The sequence below is a fragment of the Ceratosolen solmsi genome, unplaced genomic scaffold, assembly GCF_000503995.2.
Source record: "Ceratosolen solmsi marchali unplaced genomic scaffold, CerSol_1.0 scaffold29, whole genome shotgun sequence".
Classification (NCBI taxonomy): Eukaryota; Metazoa; Arthropoda; class Insecta; order Hymenoptera; family Agaonidae; genus Ceratosolen; species Ceratosolen solmsi.
In genome coordinates, this window is record NW_011948417.1 from 10,473,589 (window position 1) to 10,490,854 (window position 17,266).

Sequence of the window (17,266 nt, forward strand, 5' to 3'; positions counted from 1 at the left end):
AAAAATTAAACTATGATCTTCATTATAAGTGATTCATTAATATGAAACATGTTTCAAAAAAGATATATATGAATAATTATTTCAATCTACCATTTTATAATTCCTATCTAAAAATTTTTTTTTAAAATAAAGTAAAAACATCTATTTTTTCAAAGCAATAATCAATTCAAATAGCAAAATCAATTTTATTTTATAAAATAATAATTTTTTTTTAAAGTTACACAGTAAAGTTATGCAAAAAATTTTTTTGATAACATGATTATAAAATTTTATATAGATTGATTTGTAACTGTATACTGACATTATATAATATTCATTACAAAAAATATTGTTACATTCTGGTATTGACATTAATAAATAAATAATTTAAAATATTTAGTCCTTTTTAATTACATTTATATAGCTAAGAAATTTTTAGATGAAAATAAATTAAAATAATATTCATGACTTAGGTTTAACTTTGAATTGAGTGATTAAAATTGAATGGATGTCTTATTAACAGTCATAAATACATTTTTGATAAAAAAAAATAATTAAAAATTACAAAATTTATAAATATATTGTTGAATGAATACAATAATTTATGATTTTGTTGTTAATAGTGATAAAATATAAAAGACAATATTTTGGCAAATGCAGAGCACTGTGAATGTTATTCTTTGAAGTTCGAATAAAGCAAATAAAATATTCAGAAAATGTATATTTGTATAAAGATATTTTATTTACAGAGTATTTACTTAATACAAAAATAAAAAATGTTACAATAAAAAACAAGGAATTGAATTAATTTCTGGTATTGACCTTAGTAACTTTTATTTAAAGTTATATTGCAGGTGATCATTGGTGTTAGCGGTTGTGTGAGAATTGTTGAGCTCGTCGTGATCCTGATGTTGGCAGAAAAATTGCAGGGCATCATCCGAGTGTGCAAGACAAGACTGGTCTGTTTGTACTGTATGCGCTTTGTTATACTAGCGAAACGTAACAGTAATTATGGGAGGTAAATTCGCGAGAGACGCGGCCATGAGCGCTCTCATTAGCGATATGAATTGTGGGGACTATCTGGTCAATATCGGTACCCTCTTCAGCGGTCTGATAATAATCAAGTTGCAGAGGCCTGACTGATAATGTCGGAGCTGTATCGCAATAACGATAGTATATCCGGAGCTACTGGACAGTATCGGCGCCCTCTTCCGTGGTATGATAAGAATCAAGTTACAGGGGCCTAACCGATAAAGCCGGGTTGTGTCGTAATAACAATAAATGATATAAATAAATTGCTGGTGATGCCAAATTATACCGGCGCCGTCAATACTGTCAGACAAGTGTCAAGTTGCGGAGGGCGTACCGCTAGCTGATCAGCAATTAATAATGTAAACAAATAAGAACACCTTGCACGGATTCTCGTAGACAGACGTGTAAAACTTTACTATGTGAATTGCACTATTTCACTGACTTACTCAACAATACTAATGTATTTCGACGCTCTTTTGCTGCTCCTTATATATGGTTGCGTAGATATAGTGTTTACAATTCTGAGAAATTCTGTCAAGTTTTCGAAAAGTGAGCTTTACTCGATTCGAGAATCTTCTTTAGTTGCTATGCGGATAAATTGTAAGGCTTTGACGTTTACCGAGAATTTTCGTAGCGAATTTTTCCTATATTGCAAATTGTAATGCCTTTAAATTTCATGGAATAAAATTTTATTGATGGGTGCGTCAATACTGAACACGATTGTTTTCATAATTGAATAGTCATTTAATTTTTGTTTTTATTCAATTTATAAATATAATAAATTTTTCGTTAAAAAAACTATACAAAATATACTTAATTATATTAACTAATATAATTTTATTGTACATAAAAAGATTTATACAAACTTATCTTAAAGAATAAGATGAGTGTTAAATATACTAATAAATGACTATATTACAATGTATTAAGAAAATAGTATTTGTTAGTATGGCTAAGATTTTACGTATACTTAATAATTTATGATGGATTATTTACAACTGACCCAAAACAAATAATTTATGAATTAATTAAGAATGAATTAACACATGAGTGATGATCGAAGCCACTGAAAAAAAATATAATTACATTACATTAAAATGTAGATTGAATTAAATTTTTAGACCTTACCTCTACTAAACTAAGCTTAATTGCTCCATTTTGTAGTGGATCTTTACTTTCAAAAATAGCTATACATAAGAATTAATTTTAATAACATATTTAATTTTTTGAATCATAATATTTTAAGAAATTTTTACCAAAAGCATCGTTTAAATGCAAAATAGCTGATACAAAATCTCCAAATCTTAAAGTTCCATCTTTTCTCATATACCGCGAAATAACTAGAGAAAATACATCCGTATTTAATTGAAAACCTGAAATTAAAAGTTATTTGTAGAATAATATTTCCCATAAAATACATCTTTTATATTTTAAAATTTAAATAATTTAATGAATTTTTTAATTTTCCTTTAAATAATGCATTTTTTTAATAAATACTGCATCATAAATGTTTTCATACAAGAAAAATACTATCTGTATAAATATAATTAAAATTTATTATTGATGAAGTTAATATAATTTAAAGATATTTTTAAATGTGTATTATATATATATCAAATTTTATAAAACTTTTTACTCACCAACTTCAAGTAAAGCATCACGAAGTCTTTCAGCCTTTAAAATGCCTGTTTTTTCTTTTGTGTGATTTTTAAATGCTGCTTGCCAATACTTCAAGCTACACATCATATCTTTGAAGTCATTAAATTTTAATCTTCCACTTCCAGTATGCTATTTTTATAGTTAAGAAAAATCTTAGAATTCTATGTAATATAAATATATACGTAATATTGGTCTAAATTTAAGATATGATACGGTAAAGTCTATTTTAAAATGTTAATTTCAAACAATTTAGTTGAATAATATTTAGTATTCAATATTATTAAATAAAATTTTAAAAGATTAGAAATTCACAAGAATTCATAAGAATATCACAGAAAATGTTAATAAAATATATAATGCAAATTTATACTTAGAATGTCATAATAAATTAATGATTTTTCAAATACTGTATTACTTTCTATTTTTTGTTTTATATTTATATTGAAATATATTTTAAAATATAACTAAATAAAAGTTATATTATTTTTAGTTTGAAATTAATAACTATATACTAGATTATTATCAATATTTTTAAACAAATTATGTTGCAAACCATTCTTAAGTTTATTTTATAAAATTAATTAATATTTAAAGAAATTCAAATTAAACATAAATTTTTAATAACTATTAAAAGAAGGTATGATAGTAAGAACACAAGTATAGCAATTATATTCCAAATTTTCCATTTGTTAAATTATAAAAAATTTTTAATTTTAAACGATTAATTACTCGAACTTTATAATATCTAAAAAATCTTTACAGATATGGCAAAACCAAGTACGTTATACTATAGTACGTATTAAAATAGATTAATATTAAATTTTTTAAAACACTGGAAGTTTATTTATTGATATATTATTTTCTAAATTATTTAATAAGATTGTTGTCATTATTTTAATTTTCCAGTGAACCCAATTATCTCCTATAATTATATTTATAATTATTGGCAAGAATTTAAATATATCGATTGTTTGTATATTAATTTACTTTTCGTTTCAAATGTACACAACTGTATAAACTTCAATATATAAATATAATTTTCTTGATGACTGCAAATTAAAAACAATGATATTTTATAGAAAATAGTATTTTAAGAGGATACATCCATTGTAAGTATGACTTGACGACAAACATCCATGCAGGCACAACTTTTAATGTAATCTGTAATACAAATCTATTATTAAATCATTTAAATATAAAAACATAATATGAAAAATAAAAAAGAATGCATTATTAAAAAAATTATTCACTATGAATTATTAAAGAAATCTGTTTTTACCATTTGGCAAACAAGCTTCAAGAAGTTCTTGGAGTTCAAATGCATTAACAGTTCTATGTTCATCAGCAAGTTGAAGGAATACAGATTCATATTGAGAAAACCCTTTGCCTTCAAGAGGTGGAGCTTTGATGATTGCAGCTTTGAGTAAAGTTGGTGGTGTATCAAGCAATCTAAAATAAAAGATAAAGATAAAAAAAAGTAGATAATGAGTTTTTCTTCCAAAGATAAACAGATATAATCTTGTATAATTATAAAACAATTACAGCTTTATTCTTGTTTACAGTATCTTATTATTACTATAATTAAGTAGATAAAACATCTAAACAGTCAAAATAACTAAATCTTATATTAGTTACATATATCAGTGGTCTATGTAAAACATATCAGATGTTTTTCAGTAGATATATATTTAAAAAAAAGAGAGAACATATGATATCATGGAAAATAACATCAATTAGGATTTAAATTATTTTACAATATATAGTTTTAAATCAAAATTAAAGTACATTTATACGCATTTAATGAAATTGTTAACAATAATAAAATTTATCATAAACATATTATAATCTTCATGATAAGCTAGCTTATAAAAATTGTAATGTATTTCGTTCAAGAAGTCATACGGCTTTGATAATAAAATCATTGGAGTATCAATACTTTACGTTAATAATACAACTTACTTAAGTTTAAGAGGTTTGCTACTATAAACCCGTAATGTGAAACTTGTTTCTTGAATTGGTTCAAACGTCGTTGGAATCAGAAGATAGCATCCCTGATCCAGTTGACATCTATGACTCACTTGTCGGCTATTTGTATATTGTGAATTTATTAAAGATTTATTCTTTTTAAAGAATTGTTTATTGATAGACTCGGCACTATTTTTTGGTAAAGCATATGCCGTAAAACCAATTACCTAGAAATTTAACTTATTTTTAATATTGTTTTAAATAATTTGCACGTGACTGTTTGAAATAAATTTTATTTTGATTTAATTAATAGCTAGTCAAAATTAATAATCATATTTTAAATATTCTGAAAAAAATATTTTTATTATTTTTGTAAATATTATATCTATATCAATATATTTGTAAATATAATTGTCTAAATATATCTTAACATGGTAATTAAAAGTTATTAAATTAATGGTGTATATCTTTTATATATTAAACCAGATTGATTCAAATAATCTATTTATTAATGTTAAAACAGGCATATTTTATTAAGAAAAAAAATTGTGTTTAATAATATTTTTATCATAATTTTTAATGCTATATGTAATACTATTGATTTACAGTTACTCATATATAAGAAAAGCAATGATCAAAATAAAATATACTTTACCTTCGGTTCCATAATAGAGTGTTGATTTAACGAAACTACTACTTCATCCATTTCACTGAGAATAAGATGCAATTGGGGGTTGATATGAAATGTTTCTAGAAATTAATTCACAATTGAAATTTGTTAATAATAACTGTCAATAATCTATATTTTGTATTTAAACTGTTTATATTTAGCATCTGATAATATAGTAATTGTACAGGAAATACAATAACATAAATAAGATTATTAATTTCTAAAAGTAAGGCTTAATTTATGAGCATAAGAGAAAATTTGCGAACCTTGATTATTTCGACACCCTCCAGCAGTAACACCTCTCCTCCAACTGCTCTGATACAGCTTCATTTGCCATGTTTGCTTACTATGGAAAGATGGTTCGTCTCGCGAAGTTTCCGCATCAAGGTGTACAACCTCCAAATGTGTGAATGTCTTCACAAAGTCTGAGTACGAGATCCTGAGACAATCATTTGTGAATATAATGGATTGTACTTATATTTTGCATTGCATAATGTAAATGCATAACACGTCTTTTTATTAAGGAATTTTACATAAAACATGTGCAAAATATATTGTCCCTTTGTCTTTTCAATTTTCAACATTAAGTTAAATAAATTATCAATTTTATAATTATCAGTATATTTGTGCCTAATAGTTCTCAAGCATCAAATCATTGATATTTTAATTTTTTTAATTTTAATAGCTAATAATTTAATAACTATATTTCGTATATTAACATATTAAAAAGTATATCATCTTGTGCCTTTGTGCCTCAAAAATATACTATTATTTCCTTTTCGTGAATTGATCGTTTGATAAATGTGTATTCACCAGAATTCTCCGTCGGCCATATTGCGTACGATTAGACGATCGCGTTCGACGGGTGGAACTTCGTCCCATTCAAGACCTCCCCGGGCCCATGCGCCTACGTATTCGCCACCAGGTCCAAGGGGATTGCGAAGTTTTACTAGTTGCACTGCCTCTCCGCTGAAGGTTTCCACCTATATAAATATATGAAAATTCAAAGATGTCAACAGGTAAATTAAAAAATAATTTTTTTTTACTTTAGACAAAATTATTTGTAAAATAGTTAATTTTTTATAAAAAAATCATTTAATAACAATGATAAACAAACAATCATAGTATGCTTACCATTCATAGAATAGTTTTTGACTGCACACAAATAAGAGAGAGAATGTATGTTATGTATAGCAAATTTTCAATATACTTTTATATCCATCTTACAAACATAATTCGACAAATTTATCATCTTATTCATGTTTATATTTGAATAAAAAGAACAAAATTTAGTGACCCATCCATTTCTATTAAAAATATATTATTTACATATTTGAGTAAGCGTACAATAAAAAATATTTTTGATTTTAAATATTTAAAATAAATTTAACAGAATTACAATTAATATCCATAACTTTATTTACAGTTTATCAAAATGAAACATTATTTACATAAATTGTTCAGAAGTGTGCTGATTTTTTAAAATATTTAATTAAAAAAGAAACTACCGGTATATATTTGAAGGACATAATACATTTTTTGTATTTAAAAATAATTTTATAACAATTAAAAAAATATATTACTTATTCATATTCGTTAATTTGGTATTGATAATAAATTAACAATCCAATCAATTATTATCATACATCAATTATTGTTAAAAATAAATCATTTAATTTTATTCAGAGCAAAGTTATGTCAATTACTTATATATTGTATTTAAAATATTTAACTGTACATAAATATTTAAATACAATGTACTATACATTCTACTATCGACATATTTCAATTTATAGCTGTTATAAATTTCTATAATTATATTGTTTATTAAATAACTAACCAATTAAAATGTAGAATAATAGTAATGTGAAACAGTAAAATGGTATTTATTCACATATTTTATTATACAAATTATGAAGTTAAAATGAAGTTAATGTTAAAATGTTTTTGTAGTATACAAAATAAATTTAATAGAATTAACAATTTAATTACATGAAAATACAATAATAATTATCAATACAAAGTGCAGATACAATTAAATAAGCAGTAGCAATATTGATTCGTCTTAACATAGTTTGAAAATGAGTTCTGTTTCACTCACCCTTTCAATTGCGTAAAGCCTATAATTAATTCCAATTTGTATTCCATTTGCCAATTTTTCCGCACTATTGCGTATCTAATAAACCAAAAAGTTATTTAATAATATTTTTAATATTTAATAATTATTTAATAATAAAACAATATAAAGCAATTTAGGGTATGATGAATAAAGAATATAAAAAAGTATTTACAATCTATAGATCTGTAAATTTTCTATAATCTGTACTGCTATAGTATTTTTTTATTACTCAACGTTAAAAAATAATTTTATTTATTAGAGACCAAAAAGTTTAATTTTTTTAAATAAAAATAATTTTAAAATAATATTAGTACTAAAATAAAATATACATATATTATTAACAAATTAATAATGTGTAAATAGAAATTATTGTTTTTAAATGAAAAACACACATATATATATATATATATATATATATATATATTTAATAAAGCTTACGTTTTATGAATATTGTATCTTTTAAAATTTGAATATAATTATTACATAATAATATATGGCAAAATAAATAAATAATTTGGGAATATTGTATGAGGTTTCTTTCTCGTACCATACACATACTGAAAAATCAGCGAAAGAGCATACGTTGATTTTGGTTTACCTGTTGTTGACTGTTGCTAACAGTGCAGGTTATGAGAGATGTCATATCGAGGAGAGTGGCAAGTGCTCGACCACATCCAGTAGGATCTTGACGGATAGCGATGTTCTCGGTAATACCACCCGTAAGGTCCGACAAACCATCTAGCAAAGTACCATATTTAAGCGCTTCGTATGACCCATGAAGTCTGCACATATGATCGAAAACGGATCCGTTTAGTACTTATTAAGCTGCAGTTACTGGAATACGATTTTTTATTTGTTTTTTTCATGACCTTCACGGAAAAATGATATTAATTATTACATACTTATTCAAAATATCTTATGTATTGTCTAATTAAAATACCATCGACTTTTTTGAAGAATTTTAATATGTAAGTCGAATATTTCAAGATCTTATATTTAATAATAATTTTTAAAATATTCAAAATGCTATTCCTTTTTTTAAACTTCTACCGATAACACTTATCTATCTATCTTGTATTTTTGTTTATTTTCATAAATAAAAAAAGCAATTATTCGTTAATTTAAAATAAATTAATAAGAAATATTATAATTGTTTTATTAATCATTACTTAAGAAAAAAATAAAAAATTAGCATTTAAAACTTTTAAGAATTTAACTTTTTTTATTTTTACTAAATCCTTAAAAGTTTGAAATTTTTAATTTCAAATTTCTAAAAATATATATAACATTAAAAATAAAAAATACATATAATTTGACTATATTTAATTTTTAAATTTATTTAAAATTTATTTAAATCAAAAGTTTTTAATCTTCAATTTGGATTAATCTTTAATTTTGTTATTGCATTATTATATATTTCATTGCTATTTTACAATTATAAACAAAATAAAACTTATAAAAGAACTTATAAAAAATTAATTAATTTTTAGAAATATTCATTATAATATTTGGAAAGAGCAACAACCATTCTTATAGTTAAAGATATCATCTAAAGACAAATGTTCCGAGGATTTAGAAAATTGAAAATTGTACCTGCCTGTTATTATACCTATTTTCGAATAAATTCGATTCATTTATCATTCAATTGTATTCAGTACTAACAAATTTTTTACCTTAAATAATACGTACGTGGAAGCAAATCCTGTTATGAAAATAAATATCTTCTTATACTGGTACCTCTCACAAAAACTGATAATTGTTGGACAACTGTTAGTTTTAATTCGGTTATAAGTACAAAAGCGAAAAATCGAGTTGTTCGTACTATATTTTACAAATAAATTTGTAACAGCGTTAATAAATTAAATACCGATAAATTTGAAATCTTAGTTTTATAGATCTTCATTTATGAAATTGTTTGATCTTTTATCTTCAACAAAATATTTTTTTCATACCCACAGTTAATTCATTTGTTATAAGATTCAAATTATATAACTTTCGATTGGAGGCTTTATAAGTTAAAAAGGTAAGAAATAATGTGCTTATTAATAATAAACAGACAAATATTAATTTGTTGTTCTAGTTATTTGAAAAATTTACTTATTACATTTACAATGTTTTTTGTCATGGTTACATTATAATTTCAATAATCAAAATGATTTATTTGATAAAGTAAATATTTGATGAAGTAATATTTATAATTTATTAATTATGTAAAATACAATACCTATAATTTAAAGTTTTCTATTTAAAATTTTTAAAAGCTGAAGTGAAATATTTTGTAATAATTTGTCTACAGAGAAGTTAAAAAAAAGGAAACTTATTTCAAAATTATGCTAAAAATATGTTTTTATGTAGTATTTGTACAATCAATTAAATACTGTATAGTTGCTGTAGAATAAGTGAACTGAGAGCCAAAATAAAGCAGAAATAATATAAATACTATTTAATATGAATACTTTATAACAATTATAAGAGTAGTAATACACAAATAAATACAATAAAATTAACAAATTATAGTAAAATAAATAAATTATATATAAGTGGAATTTTAACTCAAATATAATTATTATGATTCACTTAGTATTCACTCACACAGAAAATGATATCACCAATTCGAATTTCAGAGATACATCAATAGCAAATATCAGGAAAACCTTATCTCTATGAGATGTATCACACGCCTACCCGTCAGTATTTTTTCAAAGAAGACGAATATTGCACGGAAATACACCAATGAATGTCTATCGAAGGAGATATATCTATACAACAAAATCGAAAAAGTAACTGAAAAGCCTTAAGTATTGAGTACCGATGGAGCCAAAAAGTTACTATAGATATTTAATAAGACATAGAATTACGAAGAAGTTTACAGTATTTTTCTGTCTTAATTTGATTGAATGTTGATTTAATCAATCTACAGTTAATCATACTGAAGAAATACTAATGATAACTTGATACTGCATAATTAAAAAGTTATTAAATCGAGATAAGAAAACAAAACTTTAATCATGTACCTTTGACGTGAAAACCCATATTTAATTATGGTTTCAATTTTTATATCACATAAAAGGGTTTTCATTATTTTGAATAATACTTTACGTACAGTCAAACAGTTATTGTTCAGATAACTTTAACTGATAACATTAGTATCCTAAATAAAAACTAAATAGGAACATCAATGTAGAACATAAAATAAATGAAAATAAAATATGATTACAATTTATTCTGATTTATAATATTCGTTTTTAATAAAAAAAAACTATTCACGGTCAATGTTACATTATTTATTTAGTTTACGATTTACATATTGTAGTTTCTATTATTTTAAAAATAATTTACAAATACATTATAGATTAATTATACTATATTATAAATAATACTAGATTAAAATTTACGTTTAAAATTATATTTTATAAATATATTTAATATAACATTTTATACAATTTTATATAAATGATTAAATAATTTATATGAATTAAAACATGAAAATTAACTACAAATAGATATTTTTAATTCCGATAACTGTTTTCTTAACTTCAAATTTTATTCATGAATAACATATTACATGAAATTCAAAAAAATAAAACATTTTCAATAACAAATTGCAAATCTATATTCAGTTCTTTAAAATTTACCTTAATAATATTGACATATCTCGTAAAATGACGTTTCATTAATTTCCTTATGTCTGTTAAGTATAATTTAAATTTGATAGATGACAAATTTTTTTTATAATTTCTTATTTGATTTAGAAAAAAAATTTAACAATAAAGAAAACACGGGGTTATGAAAAAAAAATAATGACAAGCGATAAGAAATAAAAATTACTTAACTATTACAATATTATAATTTTAGAACAATAAAAATTATGTAACTATTACATGCTGCTATTAGCATATAAATATTGTGGTTGATATTGCTAGAGATACTTTTTTCAAAGGATATATTTAAAAATGAGAGTAAGAATTGAAAGAAAGTACCTATGTTACTTAATCTTTTTTCAAATCTACTTTAATAAATGAGTTTGAGTTATAATATTATAATGTAAAAAATTGCATTTAGATTGAATTTGAGGAATTAATTAAAAGATAATACAAGTTATATATATTTATTTCTTTGCATTTAAGCTACTTAGTTAAATTCGCGTTATTTAATCTATTAAATAATATATAAATATGTACAGAGATATTCAATATATTTAAATATATAAAGTATTTTGGTAAAGACTATCAATAAATAATAATTTTGTCTTAATAATTATATATATAATATATATTTACATAATTTAATTTCAATACATAATTCAGGTAAGTATTAATTTAGCTTAGTAATTTTATATTTGTAAAAAAGTTATAAATACCCTGAAATAAGGATAAAAATAAGATACAATTACTATGTATATAATGAATATAAGTAAAAGAATTATTCTATTTCTTAGACTTTATTTTGTATTATTTATTTTGTATCAATCTGCAATCATTTTTATAAACTAATTTTTAAATTGTTATCTTAGCATTCGCAACAATTAAAAAGTTTAAATAAATTTAATAAATAACATTTTAAAACAAATGTCATTTCATGTAAAAAAATTTCAATAATTTCGTTAAATACTAATCAGAAATTATAATTTATTATATTATTTTTCTGTAGAATATTATGATGAATAAAATATATCTATGGGATTATTGGCGTAAGCAAGTAGAAAATAACACTGAAAAATAATATTCTAACAAAAATTCCCTTAATTTCTTGGATTCATGTGCTATATCTGTATATATCCGTATTCACATAAAAAAATACATTTATAAAATAGGGAGTATATAAAATTTTATTTACTAAATTATTTTTTGTTAGAGCAAATGCTTTACAGTATTCTTTCATGGTAATCTGGTATTTCAGTTTCGTTATAATTTTTGTTTAAAGATTCTTAATTTATTGTATTAATGAAATGTAAAACACGTAGATAAAAGTTAATTAAAAATTTTAAATAAAATTTTTAATTAAGAAATTATTGCAATACTCTAATTTTTCTTTCATATGAAATAACTGAAAAATTTACAAGTAAAATATCAAATCTTTAACACATAGAATAAAGTAAAACTATTATTAACTATGTAATTTAACAATTTATTTTATCAAATTTCTATTAAATTCTTAGTTATAAATTCAATTATGGTGCATGTAAGAATCAAAGATTTATTATTCCGCTTTGTTTTCACTAGCACGAAAATGACATACAATAAACAATACAATTCGACATATTATAATTAGTGTATAATTTGTGCATATATATAAAAAAACTCACTTGGCATATGCTTTCTCAAGAAGAGCAGGCCAAAATTGTTCACTGTGACGGCTTTGCACGAAGGCGAGCCGTCCATGAACAGCAGGCAGTCGATCGTCGACAAGGACCTCAACCCATGTACCGCACCACCAGAGTCTGAACCTAAAAACGCCGCAATAATCGCGTTTTGGCGAGTCCAGGGATTCGTTATCGACACCACCGACATCATTGCCATTGTAATTACCGAATCCTTGATCGGCGGGTACAACTCGGTAAAAAAGACCCTTGCTTAAATGCAGAACACCAAGACAAGAAACAAGCCATTTGTCACCTACAAAGTATAACTTCATTAAGTAATTGTTCATATTATAAATTTAATTTGGAAAATCATATGAAGCTAATTATTTCAAATAGCTTATGAAATGTAAAAATTATTATTACTATAATTTCGACTTTAATACAACTTTCACTTTCCATTGAAGTATACTTATATATAATACAAAAATTAAGTTTATTAAATATACTTAGAATCGTCAACGACAATTAAATATATGTTATAAATAAATAATTGCATAATATATTAATATATACAATTATTAAATTATATTATAAATTAAATTATATTATAATAACTATTATAAAATATTATAGTTAAAATAAAAGTTATATTGTTTGAATTATTTTCAAGCCTACGATATTATATTAGTATTAATAATTATCATATTTTATTTTTAATGCAGTGAATGTAAAATATTAAAACAAGATAATAAAGGAACAAATTACTAAATAATATTCTATTGTTTTTATATAAAATAATTATGTACTCTTGTTTGTAAATTCATAAATATTTTAAAATTCGTTAAAAATAATCTTTAAAATTAAAAAAAAGCTTTAAACTAAATTTGAGAATATTAATAATAGCTAAGATTTTAAGAAGATTTAAAAATTATAAACAAAAAATATAATAACTACTACCTTTATTGAATTTAATTTCATATTAATAGTGTTATTAATACACGTAATATCTTTTATTATTCTTATATAAGTATATATTTTTTATGAATTAAATAAACTATAAAGGTAAGTTTTATAAGTATAATATAAGCTTTCTTATATTTAAATTTTTAAATGTAAATACAGATTTTATAATGTAATTATATTGATAATATTTTAAAGAAATCAATTGATTAATCATTTTGTTTAAGTAAAATAAACACAAATGAATAAATTTATGTATATTTAAAGATCCAAAAATCTTTATAACTAAATTAATTCTGAAAAATTGCTATAAAATATCTATACAGCAATTTATAGATTTATTTAATTTAAAATATATTCATAAATATTTATTATAACTATATAAGTTTTATTTTCTATATCAACTTATACATTAATATTTATAAATGAAATATTAATAATAATATTTTATTCTTGTTAGAAATATCCCCATATGTAGATAAACATACATACTAATGGAAATTCAAATATATTAACATATATTTTGTTAATACTAAAAATATTTTGAATTTAAAACAATATTTGATATATCTACGATATATGGTAACCAATATATAATTACATTCAGGGTCATAGCTGAAATAGATAAATAATGTATTATCGTAATAGTTTTTTTCTATCAATTTGTTGAAAAAAACTATCTTTTTATAATTTTGTTTAACTCTTTTTTATTTATAAATGAAGAAGAAAAATGAGTTATTACTGATGAAATGTTCTTTTTGAAGTAGCTTTAAAAAGTCAAAAGTGGAGGAATGACTAGAACTTGTTGAAAGTTCTTTGAGAACCTAATTTTCTATAGTCATTTCCAATGATCTGTTCATCTGTTATCAATCTAAAAGAATGTACTTAACCAAATTATATATTTTTTCCGTTTTTCATACAAGTTTTATTACGAGCATAAAATATCTGTCCTGACATTAGTAAATTTGCAGATTGAAAATAACAAATAACTAATAACAATAGATAAATAATAAAATTTTTAAAAACTTATAATTTAATAGATTAATTTAAATAAATAGTTGAATGAAAAATTTTAATTTTTCTCTTATGAATATAAAGACTTTAAATGAATTATTTCAAATGTTATTCATAATTTTAAAAAATTAATTCTTTTACAATCTAAGCATAATTATTTGTATGAAAATCTGAAAAATTTGCAGCTTTCTTATTTATTATAAATGTTTTTAAATATATATCAATCAACAATTATATAATTTGTTATAAAATGTTTTTTGTTTAAAATATAAAATATTTATTATATTGATTAATTATTTTTATGAAGTTATAATGTAAAGTAAGCTATTTCAGTATTGAAATATTTTTTTATCGACGCATAGAGGATAATATTGTGAATTGAAACAAATTCAAAACCTAAAACAATAATAATAAAACGAGTGTAAAAATGAAATGAAATATATTGATTATATGATATGACATAATGCAATAGATTTCTTTTAGCATAATAATATTTGGACATCATTTTTAAAATATATTAGTGATTTCTCAATAAGTTAATTAAAATTATTTGTTTTACAAAATTATGTATAAATTGTTTAATTTATACTGGTATTTGAAAAATAAATTAAAAACGCTTTATCAATATATTTTAAATTATATTTTTAATTGATCAATTCACACTCAAAATTAAAGAATTAATTCAAAATGTTTGTATAATTTGTTTGTATTAAAAATAAATAGCTTACCTAATTTACCTGGAATGACGTCGAACTGTGTTGGTGTGTCACTGACAAAAATTGGTCTATTAGAGAGTTCCTTTAAATAAATAAATACAAAAAATTATTAGTAATTTGCAAACAGTACAAATCGTATAACATGATGAATTAAATGCTCTAACGCTTATTCACTAATTTTAAGAATACACAAATTAATGTTTTTGTGAAGTCATTATTGACACTAATCACAATATGGTTTATGCATAATAATACTGATACTGTTCTTAATTATTTATTTAGTCAATTAATGAATGTTTAGCAATATATTAGAAATCTTATTTATTGTATTTTACTGAAACGTTAATTATCAATGTGTCTAAAAATATAGTACCAGACTAGGAAGGCCAAATATCTATAGTTAGATGAAACTCCCAGATAGTTGATGGAAGGATTGTGGGCAAGTGGACAGGATAGTGCATGTATTCAATAATTAATACTTTCTTTCTTTATTGGTATTTATTGCTGTCATCCCGTTAAATCACTATAATAATTCTAAGTGTTGATGATGGATTTTTATCCTGTTCCTTTATGGCTGCTACGTGGTGGTAACGTGCACTATATGTACAGGTAGAACGGCGTAGCCTTCTGGTCCTCTATATGTAATGCATCTGGTGGTGGTGTTATACTCATAGAAGAACAAGGTCGTTAAACCCCCGTGCTTCCTTGTGTAGTAGCACATGGCAGTATCTTGAGTTTGATTTGTTATTGGCTTATTGCTTACCTTGTTGGCCCTGCGGGTGTGCTCTTGGTGGCACTTCATCTTGGTCTGCAGATATTGCCGCGTACGGCGCTTCGTAAATCTATCTTGTGGGAACTAAACTTGCGCCTTATGCGTTTGCAGATTGTGCGCGCTTGGTCGCTCTACAGTACTTTGTCTTGTGAGGCATATTGTATATTATTATCATTATTAAAGAATGGAACTTTTACCTTGTGAGTTCTGCAGATTTTGTGCTCTTGATGGCAGCTAGTGATGTCTGCAGGCTTTGCCTCATGCGGCAGCTTGTAGTGTCTGTTTTGTGTTTTGCTGGCTATACCTCGTATTGTTTACTGAATTTGCCTCGAGCGGCTCCTTATAGGTTATGATTATGTTGTGCTCTGGGAACCACTGTTTTCTTGTTCCCTTTTCCTTTTCTTACACTGCTGCGAGTGTATGATTTGATTTGCACTTATCTTGCAATTGTTATGAGTTGGATATGACTAGCCTTTTCATTTTAATTCTTGGCCATTACTGTGTATGTCTACATCCTTGTTCTTTGGCGTTGCTTTGGAGAAGAAGCCTTGCCGGCGTCTTTCTTAAAAACATTCTCGGCCACCACGTGGTCTTTACAAATTGCCTCCTCCTTGGCGTTTCCAATCAGAGCGCCTCTTTTTTGGTCTCTCCAATTAGAGCGCTCCTTACTTGCATTCCCACCATGAGGGGGACTTATTTGGCGCGTTCTCGCTTCTCTATTCGAGCCAAATGTGGCTAGATTTGACATCAGCGTATGCGTATGCGTATGCGTTGTGCGCCGTATACTGCAATGTTACCTGTAATACCCTTTTTCCAGGTGTCAAGTGACGGAGATTTTCCTTATATTTTTATGACTTGTTTTTCACAAATTAGAATGACATGTTTTTGTCAGATGCTTAACGACTTGGTTTTTTCGGAACTCTCATAGCTAGTTTTCCAGATATCTAATGACTTGGAAATATTCTTACAATTTCGAACACAATGATTATAATTTTACTTTATACAATTTTATACTTAGTGTTTTTAAAAATATAACCTGCATTTCTTGAAATTTCAAATAAATACATAAATTAATCAA

General features: G+C 23.8%; 1 protein-coding gene across 1 annotated transcript; it reads right to left on the minus strand.

Annotated features, from left to right (window-relative positions):
• Positions 1–2,044: 2,044 nt before the first annotated feature.
• On the minus strand, positions 2,045–16,218 carry CalpC (calpain C). The gene is made up of 15 exons (XM_011496818.1): positions 16,024–16,218; positions 15,438–15,498; positions 12,730–13,039; positions 8,023–8,206; positions 7,407–7,481; positions 6,119–6,288; positions 5,572–5,744; positions 5,291–5,385; positions 4,630–4,862; positions 3,950–4,119; positions 3,773–3,831; positions 2,652–2,799; positions 2,268–2,384; positions 2,140–2,198; positions 2,045–2,077 (listed from the first exon to the last, which is right to left on the minus strand). The coding sequence occupies exons 1-15, from the start codon at positions 16,216–16,218 to the stop codon at positions 2,051–2,053; spliced, it is 2,076 nt and encodes a 691-aa protein (XP_011495120.1). The 3' UTR covers positions 2,045–2,050.
• Positions 16,219–17,266: the final 1,048 nt, after the last annotated feature.

Coding starts and splice junctions, on each gene's coding strand:
- CalpC (XM_011496818.1), bottom strand. CDS start 16,218: ATGAAGTGCCACCAAGAGCACACCCGCAGGGCCAACAAGGTAAGCAAT. Junction 15,499..16,023: donor AAGGCTACGCCGTTCTACCT/GTACATATAGTG, acceptor ATTTATTTAAAG/GAACTCTCTAATAGACCAAT. Junction 6,289..7,406: donor GGCTTTACGCAATTGAAAGG/GTGAGTGAAACA, acceptor ATATTTATATAG/GTGGAAACCTTCAGCGGAGA.